This window comes from Salvelinus fontinalis, chromosome 4 (assembly GCF_029448725.1).
Source record: "Salvelinus fontinalis isolate EN_2023a chromosome 4, ASM2944872v1, whole genome shotgun sequence".
Lineage (NCBI taxonomy): Eukaryota > Metazoa > Chordata > Actinopteri > Salmoniformes > Salmonidae > Salvelinus > Salvelinus fontinalis.
In genome coordinates this window covers 31,196,150-31,209,866 of record NC_074668.1, presented here as the reverse complement: position 1 = coordinate 31,209,866, position 13,717 = coordinate 31,196,150, and the positions used below count along the sequence as shown (strand labels likewise).

The window sequence follows — 13,717 nt, the reverse complement described above, 5'->3', positions numbered from 1 at the left end:
TGGCAGGGACTGGGAGACTAGTCAGGATCGAGGGAAAGATTAACGGAGTACTATCCCTACGATGAAGCATGGTGGTGGCAGCATCATGCTGTGGGAATGTTTTTCAGTGGAGGCGACTGGGAGACTTGCCAGGATCGAGGGAAAGATTAACAGAGCAGTCCCTGCCACTGAAAGTACAGAGAGATCCTCGATGAAAACCTGCTGCAGAGCGCTCAGGACGTCAGACTGGGCCGAAAGTTCACCTTCCAACAGGACAACGACCCTAAGCACATGGCGCCGATAGATAGGGCCGCCATGCTTCCAGACCCTAGGCAACTTTTTAGTATTTTTTTTTTTTTATGTGTTGTTTCTTACATTATTAGCCCAGATTTGTTTTGTGTGATTACAGACAGCTGTGAAGAACTTTTGCATATCAGAGCGGCGGTAACTCACCAGCATTACCAGCATTACGAGGAATATACCTTTACCGAATCGGATCCGTTGTTCTTACCCCCCAGGGCAATTAAATTGATACCAGAGGCTGATCCAAAACACCGCCGGCGGAGAAGAGGTATTCGGAGTGGACTTCTAGGCGAGCACACCACCCGCATCCGAGTATATTGCTCGCTAATGTTCAGTCTTTGGATATTGAAGGTGACGAGCTCAGGGCGAAGATTTCCTTCTAGAGAGACATCAAGGATTGTAACATACTCTGTTTCACAGAAACATGTCTCTATCTGGATATACTGTCTGATGTGTTCTCAGTTCATCGTGCAGACAGCAATAAATATCTCCGCGAAGAAGAAGGGCGGGGGTATATGTTTCATGATTAACTACTCATGGTGTGATTGTGATAGCATACAGAAACTCAAGTCCTTTTGTTCACTCAACCTAGAATACCTCACAATCAAATGACTGCCGTATTACCTCCCAAGATAATTATCTTTGGTTATAGTCACAGCCGTGTATATTCCCCCTCAAGCCGATATCACGACAGCCCATAAAATAACTTCACTGGACTTTATGTAAACTGGAAACCACATATCCTGAGGCCTCATTTTATTGAAGCTGGGGATTTTAACAAAGCACATTTGAGGAAAATGCTACCAAAGTTCTGTCAACACTGACTGCAGTACTTGCGCTGCTAAAACACTTGACCATTGCTACTTCAACTTCCGGGATACCTACAAGGCTCTCCCCCGCCCTCCCTTCAGCAAATCTGATCATGACTCCGTTTTGCTCCTCCCTTCCTATAGGCAGAAACTCAAACAGGATGTACTCGTGCTAAGGACTATTCAACGCTGGTCTGACCATTCGGAATCCACGCTTCAAGCTTATTTTTGATCACTGGGACTGGGATATGCTCCGGGTAGCATCTGAGAATAACATTGATGATTACATTGATACGGTAACTGAGTTTATCAGGAAGTGTATAGGAGATGTTGTACCCACTGTGACTATTAAACATGCCCTAACTAGAAGCCGTGGATAGATGGCAGCATTTGCGCAAAACTGAATGCGCGAACCACCGCATTTAACCATGGCAAGGTGACTGGGAATATGGCAGAATACAAACAGTGTAGTTATTCCCTCCTCCATAAGGCAATCAAACAGGCAAAACGTCAGTATAGAGACAGTGGCGTCGCAATTCAATGGCTCAGACACGAGACGTATGTGGCAGGGTCTACAGACAATCATGGACTACATAGGGAAAACCAGCCACGTCGTGAACACCGACATCTTGCTTCTGGACAAGCTAAACACCTTTTTTGCCCGCTTTGAGGATAACACAGTGCCACCGACGCGGCCTGCTACCAAGAACTGTGGGCTCCCCGTGGCCGACATGAGTAAGACATTTAAGCGTATTAACCCTCGCAAGGATGCCGGCCCAGACGGCGTCCCTAGCCGCGTCCTCAGAGCACGAGTGTTTAAGGACATATTCAATCTCTCCCTATCCCAGTCTGGTATCCCCACATGTTTCAAGATGGCCGCCATTGTTCCTGTACCCAAGAAAGCAAAGGTAACTGAACTAAATAACTATCACCCCGTAGCACTCACCTCTGTCATCATGAAGTGCTTTGAGAAAATAGTCAAGGATCATACCACATTTACCTTACCTGGCACATTAGACCCCCTTCAATTTACTTAATGCCCCAATAGATCCACAGACGATGCCATCGCACTGCACACTGCCCTATCCCATCTGGACAAGAGGAATACCTATGTAAGAATGCTGTTCATTGACTATAGCTCAGCATTCAACACCATAGTACCCTCCAAGCTCATCATTAAGCTTTGGGCCCTGGGTCTGAACCCCGCCCTGTGCAACTGGGTCCTGGACTTCCTGACGGGCCGCCACTAGGTGGTGAAGGTAGGAAACAACACCTCCAATTTGCTGATCTTCAACACTGGGGCACCACAAGGGTGCGTGCTCAGCCCCCTCCTGTACTCCCTGTTCACCCATGACTGCGTGGCCACGCACTCCTCCAACTCAATCATCAAGTTTTCAGACGACACAACAGTAGTAGGCCTGATTACCAACAATGACGAGACCGCTTACAGGAAGGTGAGGGCCATGATCGGCTACTTTGTTTTGTTGACGTTGAGTGAGAGGTTATTTTCCTGGCACCACACTATTCTACTGTATCTTAGTCTATGCTGCTCTGACATTGCTCCTCCAAATATGTATATATTCTTAATTCCATTCCTTTACTTCGATTTGTGTGTATTGTTGTAAAATGTTTAGATATTACTTGTCAGATATAACTGCACTGTTGGAGCTAGAAACACATGCATTTCTCTACATCCGCAATAACATCTGCTAAACACGTGTATGTGACCAATACATTTGATTTTGATTTGATGACAACGCAGGAGTGGCTTCGGGACAAGTCTCTGAATGTCCTTGACTGACCCAGCCAGAGACCGTACTTGACCCCGATCGAACATCTCTGAAGAGCCATGAAAATAGCTGTGCAGCGACGCTCCCCATCCAACCTGACAGAGCTTGAAAGGATCTGCAGAGAAGAATGGGAGAAACTCCCTAAATACAGGTGTGCCAAGCTTGTAGCGTCATACCCAAGAAGACTTGAGGCTGTGATCGCTGCCAAAGGTGCTTCAACAAAGTACTGTCTAAAGGGTCTGAATACTTATGTAAATGCAATATTTCAGTTTATTCAAATAAATCAATTTTAGAATAAGGCTGTAACGTAACAAAATGTGGGAAAATTAGAGGGGTTTGAATACCTTCCGAATGCACTGTATTTTGTAAATATTTTCTCTAAATAGTTCACTAAAGTTTATTGCACCATACTGGCCGCTTACTTGTTTTCTTTCTCCAATCAAAATAATAATAATGATGCATAATAGACTCTGTAAAACATTTAATAAATGTTTTGAAATAGTATCCACGTATTTTTTAATTGGAGGCTTTTCATATATATTCCATTCTCCTTTTTCTTCTTTATATTATGTATATATTCCCAGTAATATTCCTTTATGTAATTAAGCTTTTACATGTGTATTTTTCTTTCTTTATAATAGTGATAATAATGATATTTAATTCGTAGAGTGCTCATATGAAGCTTATTGGTGCTTGCTTCTGTGCGCAAATCATTTGACCCCTGCAGTTTTCTATTATTTATTCTCATTTAAAAAAGAAGTTGATACTGGCCTTTATTTTTTTTTTTTATATATTTTTGCTTCATTAAATTGATTTATATTATGGGGTTTCTATTCCAAGAAAAACCTAAATACATTTTACAGTAGCTTATGTATTGCTCACCTAAAAAAGCCTTTAATATATTTGAAGTCCTTCAAAATAGAAACTACAGAAAGTAGAATGTTAAATAGATTTACTGTGGGTGGGGTAGACTAAATAATTACAACCGAGTAGCCCTAATTAATAGAATAGTGATAAAGAAACAAAAAATGCTTGGCAGAGCAGGCCCAAAGCTTGTTGCTGAGCAGTACCAGAGCGAAATTGCAGCGTGAGAGAAGGCTACAGCGACATTGGAGCGGGCGAGAAGGCCAACACCATTTTTTTATAATCTGTTCGAATTACGCTCTGCTCCTTGCTCCACATTTGTCCACTTACATGCTCTGGCATTCAAAAGCAGCCCTGCTTTAGGCTATCAAAGAACTGTCAATTAATAATCGTATCAATTGATCAAATCAGTGAATGAATGGCTGCAGCAACCATTACACAGTCTGACAAGCTGCATAACAAATGTCGCCTAATTAGACAAGATAACAATTAAGTCGTTCAAACAAGATAATAAGTAATTGAAACAACTTAGTACCTCTTTTGAACGACTTAGTATCTCTTAGTATCTTGTTCAAACAACTTTTTTTTTATTAAGTCGTTCAAACTAGATGATTCCAAGAGTCTTCTTGGAAGTTTTCTTTTTCGCCTTGGGCTTCAGGGCTTCCGGAGGTCTAGACACTTTTTTGTTGTTGCAATTTATCAAAAAAAAATGGAAATGTACCACAACCAGCGATTCACTTTCTGTTGCGCAGTACAGGGGCTCCGAATAAACATGAACAAATGCTCCAAAAACACAAAAATAAGTCATTTTAGAAATGCAAACGCTCTCAGTATAGTCATGCAGTTCTTTAGATGTTGTACACATGAAATTGTGTCATTCCGAACTTTTTCCGCAACATTATATTCCATTTTGAGCTATACCTCTCCGTCCATTCTAGCAGCAGGTTACACAGTGAATGGAAATGCTGGATGGGGGAAAAGCTTGAGTCGCAACGAAATGGAATATACCATCGCGGATAAAGTTCAGAATGACACGATTTAATGTGTACAACATCTAAAGACCTGCACCTGCATGACTATACTGGGAGCGTTTGCGTTTTCTAAAATTACATATTTTAGTGTTTTTGGCGCCTTTGTTCATGCTTTTTCAGAGCCTCTGTACTCCACAACGAGGAAGAGAAAGTGAATTGCTGGTTCCAGTAAATAAAAAATATAAAAAGTTCAATTGCAAAATTAAGTCTTTGGATTTTTCTATGACATGCTATTTAAAGATTTGGTTGTTAAAAAGCAAACTTCTCCTTTAACAGAACTCACTACAGAAGTAACTGAACAGCGAATGTGAGAGTCAAGTCTCTTGAGTTTTCTTTTCCTATGCTTGCTTCTTCCAGAATGCCTAGTCAGCATTTTGGTAAATGCTGCAGCAGTGAAGAAGTCCGTAACTCAACATGAAGGTCACTGAGTCTGGTCTGAACTCCCTTTCTCTGTGTCTGTCTCTATTGTGTAGGTGGAGGCAGAAGCAGTCAACCGGTCAGTCACTGTGGCCAATCAGACCAACTGCCCCCTCTACATCACCAAGGTGATGAGCAAGAGTGCTGCTGATGTCATCGCCCTGGCCAGGAAAAAGGGTAATAGTAAAGAGAAAGAAGTGATGGACTAATGTAACATGTTTTCTATTGATTGCTCTCTGTGGTTTGTGTATCGTAACTACTGTTTAATAATAGTAATGTGTGTGCTTATATTTGTCCTATTTCACACGTGCGAATTGGAAATTCTTTTTTTGCATACCCCATTGCCCCTGAGAAAGCCCCGGAGAGTGTGGTCAGAGCCAAGGATCAGCCATTATTGACGGCGATCCCGAAGCAATAAGGGTTAAGAGGGAACATTGACAGATTTTTCACCTAATCGGCTCAGGGATTTAAACCAGCAACCTTTCGGTTACTGGCTCAGCAGTCCTAACTGCTAGGCTACCTGTCCGTTTTAAGGTACACTAAATGTCAAATCGCACACAAATGATTCCCCTTGTAAATCAGTCCTGCTTTGGAGACAGGGCACAAGCCCTCTGACCTGGTGTTTTGCTGTGTTCTGTGGTACTCTAGGTGCTGTGGTGTATGGAGAGCCTATCTCTGCCAGCCTGGGCACGGACGGAACCCACTACTGGAGTAAGAACTGGGCCAAGGCAGCTGCCTTCGTCACCTCCCCACCCCTCAGCCCTGACCCCACCACCCCTGACTATCTCAACTCACTGCTCTCCTGGTAGGTGCTCCATTTACACTATGTACCTCTACTCCCGGGTGGCGCAGTGGTCTAGGGCACTGCATCGCAGTGCTAGCTGCGCCACCAGAGTCTCTGGGTTCGCGCCCAGGCTCTGTCGCAGCCGGCCGCAACCGGGAGATCCGTGGGGCGACGCACAATTGGCATAGCGTCGTCCGGGTTAGGGAGGGTTTGGCCGGTAGGGATATCCTTGTCTCAGTATGTTAAAATGTATGCACTCTACTGTAAGTCGCTCTGGATAAGAGCGTCTGCTAAATGACTAAAATGTAAATGTAAATGTACTCAACACAGAGATAAGCAGTAATCATGTGTAACTTACACACATCCTCCACCAGAAGGTGGTATGTCATTCTAGCCTCCTGGGGCTTCATTTATCAAAGGTTTAAAAATTTAAAAAATAAAAATAAAAACGTCCAGTTGTCCCGCAAAGGTTGGTATTTATCGATTTTGAATTTGATGGGAAAGTGTGTGTATCTCCACGCAAATACCTTGAGATGTGTCTACTTTTTAAGACTTGAACATGAATTCCCCCCGTGCACATTCTCTCAGGCAGTCTTTGCCACTCTTCAAACATTACTATTCAGTTGATTTAAATAGTAAAGAAAAACAATCCAAATTACTATGCTAAGGTCCCTAAGAGGAGATCGCATAGCAAGCAGCATGTCATCTAATATGTTTATTTTAATTTTATTATATAGGCCTAAATCATAATCAAATTGCAGGACATGTCTCTCCTTTTCTGACATAACTGGTTTGAATTATTCCCATTACACAACAAATAGTAGGCTACCATTTATCAATCGCTCATTCAATAGCCAAGCATGCTCAAAAGTAAATAGGCCGTTCACCTCGACAGTATGTGACAGTACGGGTAGGCTACAGTATTGATGTGCGATAGGATTAGGAGCGCGACATCGTAGCCAAGCCTATTTAATTTCAGATTCTATAACAGGGGTGTCAAACATAAGGCCCGCGAGGGGGTCCTATCCGGCCCCCCGGTGGTTTGAATTAAAACAATAACAATAACGTTTTATACATTCTTGGGGTAGGGAACGAACTCAGTATACTTTAAGATGACTATAATCCAATCAAAACTGTGTAGAAAATGATAATGGACCTACATTTCATACAGTTTCTTGACTGTTTCCAGCTCACTAATAATCACAGAAATGAAAGCTAGACAGTCGGGGAGAATTTTTTAAAGAAATGTACGCACGGTTGATAAATGAGGCCCATGGAAAGTCATATCACTCAGTGGAGTGTCTCATTCTCTCTCCCTCCATCCTTTGTTCCTCTCCAGTGGTGACCTGCAGGTGACTGGTAGTGCTCATTGCACGTTCCACACCTCCCAGCGTGCTGTGGGCAAAGACAACTTCACCCTCATCCCAGAGGGCACCAACGGCACTGAGGAGAGACTCTCCCTCATCTGGGACAAGTGTGTGGTGAGGCACACTCTACTGACATTTTTTTGCTGGTTTTCCTACAATCAAACATACCACAATCAAACATTCTTCTTTCAAATTGATCTTGTCTTTGTAAATAGATATAGATTTTGTAGAATTAACAATTAATTTACTTTCCCCATTTGTGATGCAGTCATTCATGTCATCAAGGGGTTCTCAGTTGTTCAAGTGAACGTTTGCAGCTGTCTTGTTAGTAAGGAAGTGACAATGCTTTGTCTTCTGATTCCCTTAGGTGACTGGAAAAATGGACGAGAACCAGTTTGTGGCTGTGACCAGCACCAACGCAGCTAAGATCTTCAACCTGTACCCCCGTAAGGGCCGCATTGCAGTGGGCTCTGACGCCGACCTGGTCCTCTGGGACCCAGACGTCAGCAAGATCATCTCTGCCAAGAGTCACAACCTGGTGAGAGCCTGGCCAACCCACACTGTACTAACCATATCATAACCGTGGTGTTTATACATGGTTTTAGTCCCACCTACTGTATGTAAGACTCAGTTTGGATCAAACAATTCTTACCCATTTTCATATGAAACATTGAAGCCTTTTTCCTACGAAGTGTTGAGACAAACCATTAAGTAAAATCTACTGACCTGAAAGGAGTTGTTAGAGAACAGCTCATGCAGACAAGGCCTGAGTTATCCCTCAATGAGTCACCACTTTCTTTCATTTAGAGGAGCTAGCTGGCTACATCAGCACTAGTTTCTCCTGATGATGTCAGCTGAATGCCACAGTTACCATGCTGGCACAATTCATTGAATATATAAGGGGCTAGACTAAAGTTCATATGGAAAAAGGCCTCAAATCTTTGAAATATTTTTTGGGGTTTGCAATGTGCATGTGAAAGTAGAGTAAGTGCTGTCTTTCTCTGTGATTTGCCCTCTTGTACTTTGTCAGTCTATTTGAAAGTCTTCTCATCAAAGCTCTTCTTTTGCAGGCTGTGGAGTATAATATCTTCGAAGGCACCGAGGTGCGTGGAGCTCCCCTGGTGGTGGTCAGCCAGGGCAAAATAGTGTTGGAAGAGGGCAACCTCCATACCACTGAGGGCTGTGGGCGCTATGTGAGCCGCAAGCCCTTCCCTGACCATGTCTACAGGAGGATAAAGGCTCGCAGCAGGGTGAGTTTATAGTGCAGTGAAACTGACATTGAATAGAATATAGATGGTTGATTGTTAATTACCATTCTCACTGACAGTGATGAACTTGAACAGCCGAACTGATGCTGTTATCTCGTCTGTCTTTCTGTCCTCCCAGCTGACGGAGCTGAGTGGGGTCCCCAGGGGTCTCTATGACGGGCCGGTGTGTGAGAATGTGACACCTAAGGTCATGACCCCGGTCACCTCAGTGAAGACCTCTCCAGCCAAGCTGCAGCAGCAGCAACAGCAGCAGGCTCCCCAGCCCGTCCGTAACCTGCACCAGTCTGGCTTCAGCTTGTCTGGTCAGTACAGCTCAACGTTTCTCTCACAGCTCCACATGGAATATCAATAGGAATAGCATAATACTATGATGTGTAAGCACACAAGTATTATCATTTGGCCTGATATTGTACCATATTGGGTTTGGCAGATGCCTGGAGAACACTACCTGCCCCAATGCATATTGCCAACTGCAAAGTTTTGTGGAGGAGGAATAATGGTCTGGGGCTGGTTTTCATGGTTCAGGCAAGGCCCCTTAGTTCCAGTGAAGGGAAATCTTAATGCTACAGCATGCAATGACATTCTAGACTATTCTGTGCTTCAACTTTGTGGCAGCATGACAATGCCCCCGTGCACAAAGCAAGGTCCATATAGAAATGGTTTGTCGAGATCGGTGTGGAAGAACTTGACTTGCCTGCACAGAGCACTGACCTCAACCCCATCGAACCCATTTGGGATGAATTGGAACGCAGAGTGCGAGCCAGGCCTAATCGCCCAACATCAGTGCCCGACCTCACTAAATCTCATGTGGCTGAACTTCTAGTAGAAAGCCTTCCCATAAGAGTGGAGGCTGTTACAGCAGCAAAGGGGGGGACCAACTCCATATTAATGTCCATGATTTTGGAATGAGATGTTTGACAAGCAGGCGTCCACATACCTTTGGTCATGTAGTGTAACTGACTTTCTTTTCTCTTGTCTCTCATGCCAGGTGCACAAGTAGATGACAACATTCCCCGCCGCAACACCCAGCGCATTGCAGCACCCCCTGGTGGTAGGTCCAACATCACCAGCCTGGGTTAAGCTCTACTGTCAGCTGAGCTAGGGAGGAGAGGAGCGGAGCAGGAGGATCCACCTCAGCTCCCAGACCAACCATCACAACCAACAAAGCTTCATCTATTGTAGTCCCGTCTCCCTGACTTAACTGCAAGCTGGTGGTCAAAACACTCCATCCATCTTCATTCTTAACCGCTCTGTCACCTCATTCAAAGGAGAAAAAAAAGAAATAGCACTCATTTTTTTTTAAAGAAGAGTCAAGTGAATTGATGTTTTTCTGTATATACACTGAGTGTACAAAACATTAGGAACACCTTCCTAATATTGAGTTGCACCCCTTTTTACCCTCAGAACAGCCTCTAGCGTTCCACAGGGAGGCTGGCCCGTGTTGACTCCAATGTTTCCCACAGTTGTGTCAAGTTGGATTGATGTCCTTTGGGTGGTGGACCTTTCTTGATACACACAGGAAACTGTTGAGCATGAAAAAGTACACCTGGCACTTAACTACCATACCCAGTTCAAAGGCAATTTTGTCTTGCCCGTTCATCCTCTGAATGACACACATACACAATCCATGTCTCAATTGTCTCAAGGCTTAGAAATCCTTATTTAACCTGTCTCCTCCCCTTAATCTACACTGATTTAAGTGGATTTAACAAGTGACATCAATAAGGGATCATAGCTTTCACCTTGTCAGTCTGTCATGGAAAGAGCAGGTGTTCCTAATGTATTGTAAACTCAGAGCCATTGCATTAGATCACTGTCAAAGACACATGGCATGTTTAACTATAGTACATCGGTTATTATTTTTCTTCCATCCTATAAGTAAATGGAAGGTTTCACAAATGCTTTTATATTTTCGAGGCTGTAAAATAATGTTGTTGAAGGAACGTTTTTACCTCACTAAGTCAGTTTGCAGTATTTGTATGATTTTTAAACAGCTGTGAGTTCTAGTTATTGTCCTTCCATAGCCTGACTTTCTGGTCAGTATTACAACAGAACTTTCAGCTGAACAAATTCACTTCCATCTTACTTTGTCTCATTGCTGCACTTTTTGTATTGTTGTAATGTTTTTGTTGTTAATATTATACATTTTTGATCGTGTCTAGAGCTAAAACACTACTTCAATCTCTGAAATATTGACTCTTAGATCTTAGCTTGTCTGCTGATGGAATGCGCAGAAGTCAAGGGAGATGGTTAAACCATTCATCTCCTCACTCCCCTCAGTCGGAACACCTTTGACATAAAGCATGCACAATACATGGCAGCAGGGAGAACCTTCACCCCCCCAAAAAAACTGACGAGACATTTTGCCTCTTTCCTTCTCTTTCTTCTCTTTTCACGAGCTGTCTGAAGTTAAAGGTCGCCGAGACACCAGGCTTCCTATATTCACACTGCTGTTTATTTTCTTATGACACTGACAGCCATGCTCGATAGAAGGTTGCCCCTAACAACCTCTCTGCACCAGGTGCTATTTGATCAATGCTGTGTATGTGCAGATGGTGGTGCCTACTTTTTCCACTCAACCACAGCAATTCAAGCTTTGTGAAACTACTTTACGGGGGAGCGGAGTCGGCTATTACATGACACAAGTCTTCGTTTTCTATCTGCTAAAGTGCAAAAGGTGAATCTGTGGAAATGCAATGTTGATTTTGTATTTGATATGTTTGTTTTTGTTGTTTTTTCAGAATGTTTGTTCAATATCACTTGCCTGCCTATTCTATAAAGTATTGATTGATAGTACGCTTTAAGAACCATGTATTTATGAAAAATACCTGTTAAGCACTGTCAGTGACCAAGCTAGTACAAATACCTGTTAACCTCTGTCAGTGACCAAGCTAGTTAATGTAGTGCTTTGAGATCCAGAGAAAAAAGCTATTTACACTAATGATGTGGTTTGACTCCTGTCCTTATTATTGGAGTTACTAGAATAGCACCTCCTCTTAGCCCTGTGAGGGTTGATGATGGGAGCCACTTTTAACATGTGCTTGCTCCATCATCACTCGCTTTACCCTCTTACCTATTCACATTAGACCTTACTGTTAGTGCCATGCATCAGAGTATGAACAATGTTACACTAGACCACAAGCCAATGTTTATTAACCACTCACTCGACACTGTGAACGGTACAGTAAGGAAATTTACAGTAGGCTCCTCATTTCTCTGACCAGTTCTCTGTATACTGTACAAGCATTGTATTCTTTCCTCCTCCTTGCCTTGTCAGGTTTGGGTTGTTATGCCAAGCTATGTGTTGTAAGTAAATTGCCGGTGGGGAGGTTTCCTATAGTGTTTGTTTTTTATTTCAGATTTTTAGCACTGTCGTTGCCCTCCCTCCCATCTTGTGATAAACTGTTGACCATGTATGTTTTGGGATTTTGGAATACTTATTCCTGACGACGTTAAATACTATCAGTGTTGACTTAAATGGTTTTAAACATAAAAATAAAAAATAAAACAATTGATGTGTCTCTTTAACAATTATTGTCTAATAACAATTATTGTGCTAGCAGATACTGTCTTAGTTTTGGTAGTCATAAAATACTGTACATACATACCGGTAAATAAACACAAAAAATATGTATAAATGAAAATGTCAGGAATCTCATGTTCCCATTGTAATAACTACTATTTCAATTCAATGTTACATTTAAACCAGTAAGTATAAATCACTGTTTTAAATCTTAAGGTGAATAGTCAATGTTCTTCACTGTAGTAGTTTGCTGTTCATTAGATTTGTCTTGAATGGCGAAGATGCTTGAAGATGACGACCCCCATGTACTTTACCACAAACAACTACAGTATATCACAAAAGTGAGTACACCCCTCACATTTTTGTAAATATTCCAGTATATCTTTTCATGTGACAACACTGAAGAAATGACACTTTGCTACAATGTAAAGTAGTGAGTGTACAGCTTGTATAACAGTATAAATTTGCTGTCCCCTCAAAATAACTCAACACACAGCCATTAATGTCTAAACTGCTGGCAACAAAAGTGAGTACACCCCTAAGTGAAAATGTCCAAATTGGGCCCAATTAGCCATTTTCCCTCCCCGGTGTCATGTGACTCGTTAGTGTTACAAGGTCTCAGGTGTGAAAGGGGAGCAGGTGTGATAAATTTGGTGTCATCGCTCTCACACTCCCTCATACTGACTGGTTACTGGAAGTTCAACATGGCACCCCATGGCAAAGAACTCTCTGAGGATCTGGAAAAAAAGAATTGTTGCTCTACATAAAGATGGCCTGGGCTATAAGAAGATTGCCAAGACCCTGAAACTGAGCTGCAGCACGGTGGCCAAGACCATACAGCGGTTTAACTGGACAGGTTCCACTCAGAACAGGCTTCGCCATGGTCGACCAAAGAAGTTGAGTGCACATGCTCAGCGTCATACCCAGAGGTTGTCTTTGGGAAATAGACGTATGAGTGCTGCCAGCATTGCTGCAGAGGTTGAAGGGGTGGGGGGTCAGCCTGTCAGTGCTCAGACCATACGCCGTACACTGCATCAAACTGGTCTGCATGGCTGTCGTCCCAGAAGGAAGCCTCTTCTAAAGATGATGCAGAAGAAAGCCCTCAAACAGTTTGCTGAAGACAAGCAGACTAAGGACATGGATTACTGGAACCATGTCCTGTGGTCTGATGAGACCAAGATAAACTTATTTGGTTCAGATGGTGTCAAGCGTGTGTGGCGGCAACCAGGTGAGGAGTACAAAGACAAGTGTGTCTTGCCTACAGTCAAGCATGGTGGTGAGGGCGTCATGGTCTGGGGCTGCATGAGTGCTGCCGGCACTGGGGAGCTACAGTTCATTGAGGGAACCATGAATGCCAACATGTACTGTGACATACTGAAGCAGAGCATGATCCCCTCCCTTCGGTGACTGGGCCGCATGGCAGTATTCCAACATGATAACGACCCCAAACACACCTCCAAGATGACCACTGCCTTGCTAAAGAATCTGAGGGTAAAGGTGATGGACTGGCCAAGCATGTCTCCAGACCTAAACCCTATTGAGCATCTGTGGGGCATCCTCAAACGGAAGGTGGAGGAGGGCA

At 43.2% G+C, this 13,717-nt stretch overlaps 1 protein-coding gene across 2 annotated transcripts in view; it reads left to right on the top strand.

Moving 5' to 3' along the window:
* dpysl2a (dihydropyrimidinase like 2a) overlaps positions 1-12,125 on the top strand; it is a 32,988-nt gene extending 20,863 nt beyond the window's left edge. For both annotated transcript variants that reach the window (XM_055919645.1, XM_055919644.1), the window contains 7 exons: positions 5,250-5,370; positions 5,842-5,998; positions 7,317-7,458; positions 7,712-7,882; positions 8,415-8,594; positions 8,731-8,914; positions 9,601-12,125. In XM_055919645.1, the coding sequence (XP_055775620.1) occupies positions 5,250-5,370; positions 5,842-5,998; positions 7,317-7,458; positions 7,712-7,882; positions 8,415-8,594; positions 8,731-8,914; positions 9,601-9,692 (1,047 nt within the window). In that variant the 3' untranslated portion in view covers positions 9,693-12,125. The remainder of the gene's footprint in view (positions 1-5,249; positions 5,371-5,841; positions 5,999-7,316; positions 7,459-7,711; positions 7,883-8,414; positions 8,595-8,730; positions 8,915-9,600) is intronic.
* The last annotated feature ends 1,592 nt before the right edge of the window (positions 12,126-13,717 follow it).